The 15,458-nt window shown below is 48.9% G+C and overlaps 1 protein-coding gene across 2 annotated transcripts in view; it reads right to left on the bottom strand.

The window, feature by feature from the left end:
• MAG (myelin associated glycoprotein) overlaps positions 1-15,458 on the bottom strand; it is a 241,989-nt gene that overhangs the window by 165,035 nt on the left and 61,496 nt on the right. For both annotated transcript variants that reach the window (XM_088447082.1, XM_088447081.1), the window contains exon 4: positions 10,739-11,107. In XM_088447082.1, coding sequence (XP_088303208.1) covers positions 10,739-11,107 — 369 coding nt within the window. The remainder of the gene's footprint in view (positions 1-10,738; positions 11,108-15,458) is intronic.

Below are 15,458 nucleotides of genomic sequence, written 5' to 3' on the forward strand. Positions count from 1 at the left end.
ACTTTTACTAAACAATTGACCCTCCAACAGTCCTTAGCGAGGAGGATGAAGTACGACAGCAGTCATCCTGAAGCAAAACGTATAACTGAGGCCTTGACTGCTATGTTGGTGTTAGACGTGCGTCCGGTATCCGCCATTAGTGCAGTGGGATTTAGACAATTGATGGAGGTAGTGTGTCCCCGGTTCCAAATCCCGTCTAGATTCCACTTCACTAGGCAGGCGATACCGAGACTGTACAGAAACGTCAGAAAAAGTGTCCTCAGTGTCCTGAAAAATGCCGTTGTACACAATGTCCACTTAACCACGGACATGTGGACAAGTGGAACAGGGCAGACTAAGGACTATATGACTGTGACAGCCCACTGGGTAGATGTATCACCTTACGCAGCAACAGCAGCAGCGTCACCAGTAGCAGCATCTCAGAAATGCCAGCTCGTTACAAGGCAGGCTACGCTGTGTATCACCGGTTTCAGTAAGAGGCACACCGCCGACAACCTCTTAGAGAAACTGAGGGAAATCATCGCCCAGTGGCTTACCCCACTTAGACTCTCCTGGGGATTTGTGATATCTGACAACGCCACCAATATTGTGCGGGCATTACATCTGGGCAAATTCCAGCACGTCCCATGTTTTGATCACACAATAAACTTGGTGGTGCAGAATTTTCTGAAAAGCGACAGGGGCGTGCAGGAGACGCTTTGGGTGGCCCGAAAAATTTCTGGCCACTTTCGCCATTCAGCGACTGCGTGCCAAAGACTGGAGCGCCAGCAAACACTCTTGAACCTGCCCCGCCATCACCTGAAGCAAGAGGTTGTGACGCGGTGGAACTCAACCCTCTATATGCTTCAGAGGATGGAGGAGCAGCAAAAGGCCATACAAGCCTATACATCCACCTATGACATAGGCAAAGGAGGGGGTATGCACCTGACTCAAGCGCAGTGGAGAATGATTTCCGTGTTGTGCAAGGTTCTCCAGCCCTTCGAACTTGCCACACGTGAAGTCAGTTCAGACACTGCCAGCTTGAGTCAGGTCATTCCCCTCATCAGGCTTTTGCAGAAGCAGCTGGAGAAAGTGAAGGAGGAGCTAAGACGGAGCGATTCCGCTCGGCATGTGGGACTTGTGGATGAAGCCCTTCATTCGCTTTGCCAGGATTCCAGGGTGGTCAATCTGTTGAAATCAGACCACTACGTTTTGGCCACCGTGCTCGATCCTAGGTTTAAAGCCTATGTGGTGTCTCTCTTTCCGGCCGACACAAGCCTGCAGAGGTGCAAAGACCTGCTGGTGAACACACTGTCAGCTGAAGCGGAACGTGACACGTCAACGGCTCCTTCTTCATTTTCTCCTGCAACTGGGGCTGCCAGGAAAAAACTTAGGTATCCTAAGCAACCCGCTGGCGGTGATGCAGGGCAGGCAGGACCAAGTTTGGACATCTGGTCCGGACTGAAGGACCTGGCAACAATTTCTGACATGTCTACTGTCACTGCATATGATACTGTCACCATTGACAGAATGGTGGAGGATTACATCGGTGACAGCATCCAAGTAGGCATGGCAGACAGTCCATACCTGTACTGGCAGGAAAAAAGAGGCAATTTGGAGGCCCCTGTACAAACTGGCTCTATTTTACCTGAGTTGCCCCCCCTCCAGTGTGTACTCCGAAAGAGTGTTTAGTGCAGCCGGGAACCTTGTCAGCGAAAGGCGTAGGAGGTTGCTTCCACAGAATGTGGAGAAAATGATGTTCATCAAAATGAATTATCAGCTCTTCCAGGGAGACCAGCCTCCAGAAGGTACAGAGGGACCTGTGGTGGTGGATTCAAGTGGGGACGAGTTAATACTTTGTGAGGATGAGGATGTACACACTGAAGAGGGTGAGGAATCGGTGGATGAGGAGGATGAGGATGACATCTTGCCTCCATAGAGCCAGTTTGTGCAGGGACACATTAATTGCCAGCTTGTTTTGTGGGGGCCCAAACGAACCAATCATTTCAGCCACAGTTGTGTGGCAGACCCTGGCGCTGAAATGATTGGTTTGTTAAAGTGTGCATGTCCTGTTTATACAACATAAGGGTGCGTGGGAGGGCCCAAGGACAATTCCATCTTGCACTTCTTTTTTTTCTTTGCATTATGTACAGTTTGGGGCCTAGTTTTTCAAACTGCCATCCTGTCTGCCACTGCAGTTTCACGCCTAGATGGGTCACGTGTTTGTGCCGCCCACTCGTGTCGCTTAGCATAGTCATCCAGCTACCTCGGTGCAACGTTTTGGACATAAAAACACTATTGTGAGGTGTGAGGTGTTCAGAATAGACTGGAAATGAGTGGAAATTAAGGTTATTGAGGTTAATAATAGCATAGGAGCAGAAAAACCTACAAATTCTGTGATTTTAGCTGTTTTTATGCTTTTTTAAAAAAAAATACAGATCCAAAACACAAAACCCAGAACCCAAAACACGGAAGGGTGGTTTTGGCAAAACCAATCCAGATCCAAAACACGAAGAAAGATCCAGATCCAAAACCAAAACACAAAACACGAAAAGTGGCCGGTGCACACCCCTAATATCTGTACCTGTATATCTGCGCCTGTATATCTGTACCCGTGCTACTTTCCTAGTACCTGTGTATCTGATATTGGTCCCCACAGCTAACGCCGGCTGAAGATGACGTTAGGCGCTGTAGCCTATGGGCTACACTGTGCACAATTAGCTGGCATAATTAGATGCATTTTCAGCAAAAAAGATGCTCAGCACTATCAGGGTCTCACGAAACCTGGCGCACCAAGACAGGCTTGTTAAATATTTCCGGCATATATTAAGTATCGCCTAAATCAGGCATGTCAAACTCAAAATACCAACCGGGGTGAAATATTTATGGTCTAAGGGGTAAATTTACTATGAATCGAGAATGGTAGAGATTTTCTTTTTTATCTCAATTTGCATCGATGAATCTCTGTTGATTTTCCCGTTTTTCATCTCGCAAATTTACTAAGTGAGTTTAGCTGAAAGTGAGTTGGCCGATGGTGAAGCAGATGCCTACTTTGGACAAGGGGACCACTCCTGGTAATGTAGGTGAGTATGTGTGTGTAGAAAGACACACAAAAAAATGGGCGCTCCAGAAAAGAAAAACTGAGAACTGCAGATATAATTGCAGCTCACCACTTAAGGGTTAGGTAAATCCCTCATGTAACTAATTGAAGAAAAAAACAAAGCACAGGTGTGGGAGCGCTAACAATATATCATAGAATGAATCTAATAGAATGTTGTAAATAGATAAATACACATTTAATAATACAAATACACAAATATAAATCAAAAAGAATTCTGTACATGAATAACGGATAAAAATAAAAAATAAATGCGCATGTTGTCCTAATGGAAAAAGGATATCATAACAAATAAAAAAACAAATACTGAATGATGAATAAAACAAGAAGTCCTCGAGATGGATACAAAAGTGCTGTATGCAGCGGAGATATTGAAGCAAAAATAATCTAAGTAATAGTCCAGAATCCAAATAGCCAGATACTGTTATAAAAATAAAGCCAAGTGAACGTGCTGGATAATTCCAGTGGCTTACCCGTTCGATGCAGTTTATAATGTGGGTATTCGGTAGCAAAGGATCTGGGTGAAGTCTCTGCTCGTGAGTCTCGGCAAGGAGAGCAGCTGATTGCGGAGTCTCGTAGTGTAGATAAGCGGTGCGGCTCTGTGACACCGAGCGGCTGGTAAGTGTGCCGCTCTTGCAGCTAGCGACGTCTCGCTAAGCTGTTATTAACAATCTGGAGTCATCTCTTAGTTAGCCGCGGCATGTGGAGCCGAAATCAGTAAGATTTAAACAGGGCATATGTAGAGAAAAGCCACTGGTTGGTGTAGTAACCACTTCTTGGGGCAAGCTTCTTAGCCGTGGTCAGTGGGACCTTGAGCAGAAAAAAGTATGTATAGATGGGAGCACCTGTATCAGGCATGTCAAAATCAAAATACCAACCGGGGTGAAATATTTATGGTCTAAGGGGTAAATTTACTATGAATCGAGAATGGTAGAGATTTTCTTTTTTATCTCGATTTGCATCGCCGAATCTCAGGTGATTTTCCCGTTTTTCATCTCGCAAATTTACTAAGTGAGTTTAGCTGAAAGTGAGTTGGCCGATGGTGAAGCAGATGCCTACTTTGGACAAGGGGACCACTCCTGGTAATGTAGGTGAGTATGTGTGTGTGTGTATGTATGTGTGCATGTATGTAATAAAACTGTACTTTCACTGTGTGTGTGTTTTCTTTCACATTTCTTTACAGGTGAACTACAGGTACCAGCGGGCCCTTAATGCCCCGCATGCTGGAACTTGTGGTTCTCCAAGTACCAGTATGCGGGGGAGGCTTGCTGGGACCTGTAGTTCCACTGTAAAGACAATGTTGTTATTTCTAATTTTTACACACTACATACACTATTAACCCGCCACCCACCGCCCAGAAGTGGCGGGGATAGCCCTGGGCTATCAGCCTAGGCTAGGGGTGCCCTGGAGAAAGGTATCCCTTTATTGGGGGGGTTCCCAACTCTGCAGGGATCCCTGGGCTGACTAGTGGTCAGGACTGATGCTGCGGCTGGGGCACCCGGTGAAAGGGCTTCCCTGGCTGTGGCATCAGCCCCCTGCTAGCAAGGGTCGGGTGCTGGTTTTAATTATAGAGGGATCCCTACGCAATTTTCCCCCTAGAATTAAAACCAGGACTGGCCCTGCAGCCTGGTGCTGGTACCTAACTTATGGTGGAGCCCTACTCGTTTTGTTCCCTGTAATTTTAGGTACCAGGACTGGCTGACAAGTCTAGGGCTGGTTAAGCTTTAGGGAGGGACCCTATGTCATTTTTTTTTTTTTTATAACATTTAACCCATTTTTTACAGGTCTAACACACAAGCAGCCAGCACATATCTCACTGATACTGATATATCTCACTGATATGTGCAGGTTGCTAGCTCTGGAGAGATTTGCAGAGAGAAAACACTGCAATCTTGGGTGAGTAATCTCATCTTCACTTGCAACTCGGGGGAGATATCTCTATCTGCTTCACCATCAGCCAACTCACTTTCAGCTAAACTCACTTCTTAATAAATTTGCGAGATGAAAAACTGGAAAATCACCCGAGGTTCGGCAAAGCAAATCGAGATTAATAAAAAAAAAACCTCGACCATTCTCGATTCTTAGTAAATTTACCCCCAGGACTGGCCCTGCAGCCTGGTGCTGGTACCTAAATTACGGTGGAACCCTACTCGTTTTGTTCCCCATAATTTTAGGTGCCAGGACAGGCTGGCAAGTCCAGGGCTGGTTAGCCTTTTGGGTGGGGGGACCTCACATATATATTTTTTTTTTAAATATACCCTATTTAAAAGATTTACAGGCAGAAACGTATTCGGTATGAATAGCCGGCTGCCGCATGACCGGCGGTTCGATTCCTGGCTGCGGCAGCCCAACAAAACAGCAGAGCCCGGCAGCGGAAGCCCGACAGCGCTGGAGATCCCAATTGTCCCTAAGGTAAGTACTTACTAACCTAACCCACCCCCCTAACCCTCCTTAGGGTTGCCTAACCCTAACCTCCCCCCAAGTGCTTAACCCTAACCTCCCCCCTCTAAGTGCCTAACCCTAACCACCCCCTTCCCCGCTGCCTAACCCTAAGTCCCCCTCGGGGGTGTCTAACCCTCCCTCCCACTAGCCTAACCCTCCTGGGGGGGTGCCTAACCCTAATTCCCCCCCAGGTGCCCTAAACCTAACCCTCCCCCTCTGCGGCTGTCCGCTCGCAGCGCCTGACATCCCTTCGATCGGGATGCCAGGCTCCTGCCTCCCGGCTAGGGGAAAATGACAGGCGTCTAGATTTTACACGCCGGTCATTTATCCCTAGGCGGGATAGTGGATTCGGGAAGCCGGCAGTCGGGTTTGCGGCCGCCGGCTTCCTAAACGTATCCCGCAGAAACATACACAAATAACAATGATTTGTGTATGTTTCAGCCGAATTCTCAGCTCTGGAGGTGAGTGTATAAAACTTCAATTTGGCAGAGAGTTTGCAGGCATCGCACCCGAGATTGTCATCTCGATTCTTGGAAAATTTGCGAGCTGTGTACCTCATTCAGAGTCTCTCGCTAGATGCGATCGCCAAGGCATAAGCACACCCACCATGTCTTAGCGAGCGGCCAGTGTACGCCCAATCGCACAGGCAGAGCCGCCCACAAGCACACATCATCTCCAGGAAGTGTATTAAAACATTGGTACATCGAGGACAATCGGAAGCGATCGCAGCGCTTGTGGTTGCCTTACCCTACCGCAAGCACTGCGAGGACTTCAGTGTAAAAGACAGGCATGTGACGTGTACTATGATGCTGCGTGTTAATTATGCACTAAAATGGCGTTGAAACACTCAGGCATGCCTGCGTTCGCACCTCCACTCCCCCGTTATTAGTGTCCTACCCCTGTTACCACCCACAAACGGCCTCTCCTGTCACTCATTTCACTGGGCTGTCTTTGCTGGGTGAGCGAGCGGCCTGTGATCGCACAGAGTAGTTCGCGCACGTGCAGAACGAAGCGTGCGCATGTGCGTACGCAAACCATCGGGCCGCTTGTGAGCGCACAGCCCTAACGAGAGACTCTGAATGAGGTCCTGTATCTTTTATGTGAAAAGAACTTCTGAGTTTGCCCGATGGTGATAAGATTTGAGTTTGCTATCTCACCCAAGTTTTACGAGTGAGAAGAGAGAACTCTCTCTCTAACTCACCCGACTTTGCCTTTAGTAAATTTGCAAGTTGAAAATCCTGCCTAAACTCTCCTGAGACTGGCATCTCGACCATTCTCGATTCTTAGTAAATTTACCCCTAAGAGTGTGTGGGCCGCAAGAATAAGAAAAGTCTTAAATGCAATTTTGAAAGGGTTATTAATAATTAAAAAAACAATGCAGTGCCCCCTGTAGTAGTGCCCCTTAATCCAGTGCCCCCTGTATAAGTGCCCCTTATGCAATGCCCCCTTTATAAGAGCTCTTATGCAATACCCCATGCATTAAAGCCCCTTACGCAGTGCCCCCAGGAGTGTCCATTATGCCATGCCCCCAGTAGTGCCCCTTATGCAGTGCCCCCAGTAGTGCCCCTTATTCAATGCCCCCTGTATTAGAGCCCCTTACACAGTGCCCCTAGTAGTGTCCCTTATGCAATGCTCCCTTTATAAGAGTCCTTATGCAATGCCCCCTGTATTAGAGCCCCTTATGCAGTGTCCCAGTAGTGTCCATTACACAGTGCCCCAGTAGTGCCCCTTATTCAGTGCCCCCTGTATTAGAGCCCCTTACACAGTGCCCCTAGTAGTGACCATTATGCAGTGCCCCCTGTATTAGAGCCCCTTACGCAGTGCCCCTAGTAGTGTCCATTATGCAGTGCCTCCTGCATAAGAGCCCCTTATGCAATGCCCCTGTATTAGAGCCCATTAGGCAGTGCCCCCAGTAGTGCCCATTATGCAGTGCACCCAGTAGTGCCCCTTATACAGTGCCCCCATTAATGCCCCTAGTAGTGCCCCTTATGCTGTGCCCCCAGTAATGCCCCTTATGCTGTGCCCCAGTAATGTCCCTAGTAGTGACCCCAGTAATGTCCATAGTAATGCACTTATGCAGTGCCCCATTAATGCCCCTAGTAGTGCCCCTTATGCTGTGCCCCCAGTAATGCCCCTTATTCTGTGCCCCTGTAATGTCCCTAGTTGTGACCCCAGTAATGTCCCTAGTATTGACACCAGTAATGTCCCTAGTAATACCCCTTATGCAGTGCCCCCATTAATGCCCCTAGTAGTGCCCCTTATGCTGTGCCCCCAGTAATGCCCCTTATGCTGTGCCCCAGTAATGTCCCTAGTAGTGACCCCAGTAATGTCCCTAGTAATGCCCCTTATGCAGTGCCCCCATTAATGCCCCTAGTAGTGCCCCTTATGCTGTGCCCCCAGTAATGCCCCTTATGCTGTGCCCCAGTAATGTCCCTAGTAATGCCCCTTATGCTATGCCCCCTCCCAGTATAGAACAGGCCCCACTTACCTCTTTCTTACTTACCTCTCTTCACGCTGGCCGCTGGGCACTGGTCCCCACGTAGACATCTGCCGCTCACTGGATCTAACTAGATCCAGCAGGGCAGGCCGCTCACATTGCGGGTGATGTCATGATGTCACCTGTGAATTGCTTGACTGGGAACGCTGGCTCTGAGGCTTCTCTGATCACCTCCGAGACCAGCGTTCCAATTTTAAACACAAATATTATGTTGCCCAGTCACCCCTGCCGGGATCGGAGCTGAGCTCCAATCGCGGCTGGGATGACTGGGCCGCATAATATAAGTATTTGGGCCCACATGGTTGGGCTACATAAAATGCTTCTTTGGGCCGCATGCGGGGTGCGAGTTTGACATGCCTGACCTAAATGTACCAGATATCTGCTGTGGTCCCTCCATTCCCGAGAGCAGCTGATGTCGCACCCAGATCTCATCGCAGTATGTGATTATTGCTAATTGGGCCCCAAAATATCAACCATTACGCTCCTAAAGGTCATTTTTCAAACACAGCCTGTAAAATGACAATTATAAGCTAATTGGTTGGTACTTTATCTCTCTCCAAGGGCTCTATTTATCAACATTATTTGACTAAAATAAAGTGACAGAGGCTGTTTTGTGTTGTCACACCCTTTTCACATTATGTTAGTATCACCTATAGTTATGACAGGGCAATTGGAGTAGAATTCGTAAAATTCTACTCCAACCCCTAAGTATCACTTATTTTTAGTAAAGCAGATCGCATTTACCATAACTGTAATGGGAAATGTGATCCGACCAGAGTTACTAAAAATAAAATGTGAAAAAATATCGGGGAAAGCCCTTTTATAATAACGCCACCTGGAGGTGGCGTTATCCAGGGTCTCCCCCAGTTACCGGCCTCCTGCCCTGCTCTAACGGGGAGAGCAGAGCCGGGAGTCGGCCCCAGTAATCAGCTGTGTGGTCTAAACAGACCGCAAGCTGATTACTGTAAAAAAAAAAAAGCAAAAAAAATTAGTAAAGAAAAAAAAATTGACTTACCTGACTCCAGGGACAGGTGATAGGGCCTCCGGTGATGACTCCCCTCCGGTCAGCTGGTCTCCCATAGTGCACTGCGGTCCGGTCATCAGGTGATCGGGCCCCAGTGCAGTATGGGAGATCACCTGACCGGAGGAATGGAGAACATCACCGGAGGCCTAGAACATGCAGGTAAGTGTAATTAAAGGAGAGGGGGGTCGCGGGGGGGTCCGTGATCGCGGGGGCGGGGCGTAGCGCCGGGGGGGTAGCAGCAGCGACCGGACGGCGCATGCGCGGCACTTAATCACGGTATTTTTTGCGAAAAGGGGATTTGCAGGGACAGAGCTTTATCGCAAGCTCTGTCCCTGTAAGGGATTTGTAGTAAATCCCTGTGATATTGCCTGAATTCGCAATGCGAATTCACTCGGTAATATCACACTACAATCTGCATTCAATATGCGGATTGTAGTAAATAGAGCCCCAAGACTTGATACATCTCAACCTGGTTATTTCAGAATGTTGACACCAGATTGTTGGCATTGGGTTATCAATGACGTCGTCTGTACACACTGGCCAACGTGCACATGATATTTTGGCCGTTCAATTGAACGACCGATATGTCGACCAGTGTGTACCCAGCATAAGGATCTAATTATCTTTATTAGTTGATTGTTAGACATTATTAGCTATGAACATATTATGCTCTCTCCCAGCAATATTACCTCAATCAATGACCCTTACTTCTGTTATAAGTCTATTACAGTATTATTGGTAGTTTCCTTATAATATTTAGGGGCAGATTCAATTAGCAGTGAGATTACTTTGGCACAATGGAGGCTATTGTAACGCAGTTTATCCAGCAGGATCACCTTGCAGATTTTTGTTCACACCCCATAGAGGTCCCAGCAAAACCAGCAAGCTTTTCCCCTGCCATTATTACCCACAATGGGGCTGATTCAGCCACGGATGCAGTCCTGATTCCGTCACTAATGAACAATGTTTTTGGGACTGTGCATGTGTCATAGTCACAAGCTGCTGTGGTTCTGGTCACAGTTCCCTGTTAGCTGCAGCCTGATTGACAGGCTGCAGGTGTTTCTGAGCAGAGACGAGGAGCAGTGCAGAAAACGGGGGCGAGTCAGCCTCGATTTCTGCGTGTGCCGAAGCCACTGGTCCCGACAGCATAGTGGAGTCGGCCATTCTGAGTAACCTGAGGGCTATTCAGAGGTTCGATGCTGCAAACCGATGGTCGTGAATGTTGATCTGATTCTGCATCTTTGGAAACAGGCAGAGGATCAGAGAAGCCAGCAGTGGGCATCTTTTTACACTGGATCGGTGGTGCTATTTTCATCTACCTCTGAATCAGGCCCAACGTACACAGCGCACGTGATGGAACATTACACTTCATATAGACTTCTATAGTTTTTTTGCACTGTCAGCATCTTAAGCCGCACACAACTTGTCAGAGTTGTAATATATCTGTTTCTTTATAGGCTAATTATGTTTGTTTTTTCACAGATAGTGGTGCCTGATACCCTTTGAGGAACCTTTTCCCAGGGTGCATTTTCCGTTCGCACTTTAGACGCAAATTATGTCCAACTAAGCATGAACCCCATTCTATGTAACCTGTTCCACATTCTTTGCACTTAACAGTATACTGGACACCAACTGAAGCTGTAATGAAGCATTAGCATACTGGGAAGAGAACAATTACCTAATATAAAGAGGTTGGCGTGTTCTGAGTAGGTGTATTGATTGTAGCCACCCAAGTCAGCCCGAAAGTAGTACTTTCCTTGGAGCTCGCTGGTCACTTTGTCGATCTGTATCGAGCAGTTTGACATCTGGAGGTCTCCGATCATCTTGGTACGACCCATATAGAGTTCATGTGCTGTGTTTGTCTTTGATTTCAGCACCACGGGAGGGAAGTTCTTAGGGTACGGGCTGTTAAGGTACCAGACGCCGTGCACCACTGATGGTCGGATGTCCTCGGGATAGTTGAAGGTACAAGGAATGGCCACGCAGGTCTCCTTAAAAGCCGAGATAGAAGGGGGCATCCAGGCTGACCACTGTCTGCTCATCACACCTGGAAAGGAGATAATCATAGAGTTGACTATTGAGACAGATCATATAGATTATTTTGCTCTTTGGTAAAATTTCTAACATTCAAAGTTTACATGTTGTAGAGGAGGCTTGTACATGGACTAAAGGAATCGCCTCCACAGTAAATTTGGGCCCTCATTCAGAGCCGCTCGTTAGCGGCAGTACGCTCGTTCCGAGCGATGTTTGCACATCTGCGCATGCGTACGGTTTTTAGTACGCATGCGCGAACCAGTCAGTGCGGCCAAAAATCGTTTGTACGCTATATAGCGAGTGCCTGCTATTTTGAGTGACAGGAGGAGGCGTATGTGGGTGGTAACAGGGGAAGGTGCTTGAAAACGGGGAGTGGAGATCCGAACGCAGGCGTGCTTAAAGGTCAAAACGGGCGTATTATGGGTGTGCATAATTAATACAGCAGCGTCATTGACCACGTCACTGGGTTATTTTATAGCCAGAACTGCTCGCAAATTTGTGGTAGCAAACACCAACCACAAGAATAGCGAGCAGTTCATACGCTGGTCGATGTACTCGATTAATCTAATAAATAGCGGACATGACGTAGGATGCGAGCGGCCAGGGGGCGTTTTTAACAAATAAACGAGCGTATGTTTTGCTCGCTCGTTCAGACTTAGAGGCGTGAACAGACTACAATTTGCGAACGGATCATTTGAATAGCCACCCCTTGTTTTTGAACGAACGACCGCAAATAGCGAACGGCTCTGAATCAGGCCCTTGGTTCTTAGAGAACTGATAACTTTTATTTCTGCAAATACAAGGTCAACCTTTAAAATTACTACCTCTACTTTGTGTTGGCAACAACCATTGGATCCATTTGAACGGTGTGAGAAATCTCTGGACAGCGGCACAATATTGTTCTATATGCCTCACACATCCATAGAGTTACCCATGAAAATGAGCAATGTTGCTCATCATTGCTGTAATTCTTGTAACCATACATCGCATAGAATTGATTTGCTGCCCTTTAATTCTTACAGTCAACTTTTCTACCTTAATCCTTCTGTTTGTAGAAGCTGGTGACATATCATCAAACATCCCACCACCACATCTTGCATCCACTTATTCTGATTCTGTCCTGTCTCCTGTCTACCTTGCTAACCACAACCCCCATACAAGACCTCTTCAAGTTCAATTTTATGTCAATAACAGAAAGAAGTTTCACACAATAAGGCTCTGCCTCACATACAGAAAGTACGCCGCATAGTGTGGCCATTGGTTGGAGACGCCGGGCAGCTGCTTGATCACGCCGGGTCTCCTGGCAGAGAGCCGCACAGTGCGGTGGATATACATAGGAGATGGCTCTTTATATCATAACCCATCAGTTTGCTTGTTCTATTCAATGAGGAGCTCATCTAAATTTAAATGCTGGGAACTGTGAGAATATGGATTCCAGACAAAGTTTATCATCTATTCAACTTAACTAGCTTTATGTACTAGAAATAACATCACATATTTGGAGGAGTTCTAAGACCACCTTAACTAACTACTGTTATTTATACAAACACATTGTGGCAGGGTTAGAGTTAATGCTCTAAATCTATTGAACTGCAGAAGACTCCAATTGAATTTAATTTTCTGGATTTTGTGAGATAACTACTCTAACACTAAGCTGATTATTCTCATGTTCCTTGAATTTTTATATTTTTTTATATATTATTATTCATTATGTGTATTTGCTATTTTTAGGAAATGTATTTTTTATGATTGCTATATAGTAAATAAACAAGGCATATTGAACCTTTAGATTTTTGCGTGTCCTAATAGCACCACCCTATACATACTATTTTTCTGCCTCACGTACAGCGCATTCACCAGACCCCCAGACACGGACGCAGACAAGGAGGTTCTCCAATCTTTTTCTTCACTAGCATTCCCATCCCTTGGAGCACATATTATCCAGATTTCAGCTCATTCTCTCTGCATGTTGTTGTTATATACTATCAGTGTTGGATTCAGGGGGGGGGGCACCCAGGCACGTGCCCCCCTGTCGTTTAGGAGGGGCTTTATTACTTGTATTGCAGCTGCCATGAGGATGAGGCTGCTGCTGTCATCCCTCCCCAGGCTGTGCAGCTACTCTGGTTGCGTGCAATAATTATTATTTTATTGTAAAGACCTGGTGTGCGTGATGTCAGGACAGAGGAGGCCCCCCCCACTTGGTTACAACTACATCCCCTTCCGTAGAGTGACCCTGACGTCATCATTTACTGTCCAATGGGGAATATAATCTTGTGGTGAGCATCGCGAGCCACCAACTCGCCGCTTGCCTGGCTTGAGCAGCAACAGAAGGGGGCCTGCTGGGGAGTGGGGATATAGAAGGGAGCCTGCTGGGGAGTGGGGACATAGAAGGGGGCCTGTGGGGAGTAGGGACATAGAAGGGGGCCTGCTGGAGAGTGGGGACATAGAAGGGGGCCTGCTGACGAGTGGGGACATAGAAGGGGGCCTGCTGACGAGTGGGGACATAGAAGGGGGCCTGCTGGGGAGTGGGGACATAGAAGGGGCCTGCTGGGGAGTTGGGACATAGAAGGGGGCCTGTGGGGAGTGGGGACATAGAAGGGGGCCTGCTGGGGAGTGGGGATATAGAAGGGGGCCTGTGGGGAGTAGGGACATAAAAGGCTGGGCCTGCTGGAGAGTGGGGACATAGAAGGGGGCCTGCTGACGAGTGGGGACATAGAAGGGGGCCTGCTGACGAGTGGGGACATAGAAGGGGGCCTGCTGGGGAGTGGGGACATAGAAGGGGCCTGCTGGGGAGTTGGGACATAGAAGGGGGCCTGTGGGGAGTGGGGACATAGAAGGGGGCCTGCTGGGGAGTGGGGATATAGAAGGGGGCCTGTGGGGAGTAGGGACATAAAAGGCTGGGCCTGCTGGAGAGTGGGGACATAGAAGGGGGCCTGCTGACGAGTGGGGACATAGAAGGGGGCCTGCTGACGAGTGGGGACATAGAAGGGGGCCTGCTGGGGAGTGGGGACATAGAAGGGGCCTGCTGGGGAGTTGGGACATAGAAGGGGGCCTGTGGGGAGTGGGGACATAGAAGGGGGCCTGCTGGGGAGTGGGGATATAGAAGGGGGCCTGTGGGGAGTAGGGACATAAAAGGCTGGGCCTGCTGGAGAGTGGGGACATAGAAGGGGGCCTGCTGGGGAGTGGGAACATAGAAGGGGGCCTGTGGGGAGGGGGGACATAGAAGGGGACCTGCTGGGGAGAGCGGATATAGAAGGGGGCCTGTGAGGACTGGGTTCTGGGGACATAAAAAGTTGGGACTACTGGGGAGTGGGGACATAGAAAGAAACCTGCTGGGTAGTAGGGAAAAAGAAGGAGGGCTGCTGGGGAGTGGGGACATAGAAGAGAACCTGCTGGGGAGTGGGGACATAGAAGGGGGCTGACTGGGGACATAAAAGGAGGGCTGTTGAGGAGTGGGGACATAAAAGGCTGGGGAGTGGGAACATAGAAGTGGGGCTGCTGGGGCTGGCTGGGAAGTGGGGACATAGAAAGGGGGCTGCTGTGGCTGGCTGGGGAGTGGGGACATAAAAGGAGGGCTGTTGAGGAGTGGGGACATAAAAGGCTGGGGAGTGGGAACATAGAAGTGGGGCTGCTGGGGCTGGCTGGGAAGTGGGGACATAGAAAGGGAGCTGCTGGGACTGGCTGGGGAGTGAGAACAAAGAAGGGTTTGATGGGGCTGGCTGGGGAGTGGGGACATAGAAGGGGGCTGTTGGGGCTGGCTGAGGAGTAGGGACATAAAAGGCTGGGGAGTGGGAATATAGAAGTGGGGCTGCTGGGGCTGGCTGGGGAGTGGGGACGTAGAAGGAGGGCAGCTGGGGCTGGCTGGGGAGTGGGGACATAGAAGGGAGCTGCTGGGGCTGGCTGGGGAGTGAGGACAAAGAAGGGTTTGATGGGGCTGGCTGGGGAGTGGGGACATAGAAGGGGGCTGTTGGGGCTGGCTGAGGAGTGGGGACATAAAAGGCTGGGGAGTGGGAATATAGAAGTGGGGCTGCTGGGGCTGGCTGGGGAGTGAGGACAAAGAAGGGTTTGATGGGGCTGGCTGGGGAGTGGGGACATAGAAGGGGGCTGTTGGGGCTGGCTGGGGAGAGGGGACATAGAAGGGGAGCTGCTGGGGAGTTGGGACATAGAAGGGGGCTGCTGGGACTGTGGACATAGAAGAGGGGCTGCTAAGGCTGGCTGGAGAGTTGGGACATAGAACGGGGGCTACTGGGGTTGGCTGGGGACTGGGGATATAGAAGAAGGGCTACTAAGGCTGGCTGGAGAGTGGGGACATAGAAGAAGGGCTACTGGGGTTGGCTGGGGAGTGGGCACATAGAAGGGGGGCT

This window comes from Taudactylus pleione, unplaced genomic scaffold, assembly GCF_031769625.1.
Source record: "Taudactylus pleione unplaced genomic scaffold, aTauple2 ptg000417l, whole genome shotgun sequence".
Lineage (NCBI taxonomy): Eukaryota > Metazoa > Chordata > Amphibia > Anura > Myobatrachidae > Taudactylus > Taudactylus pleione.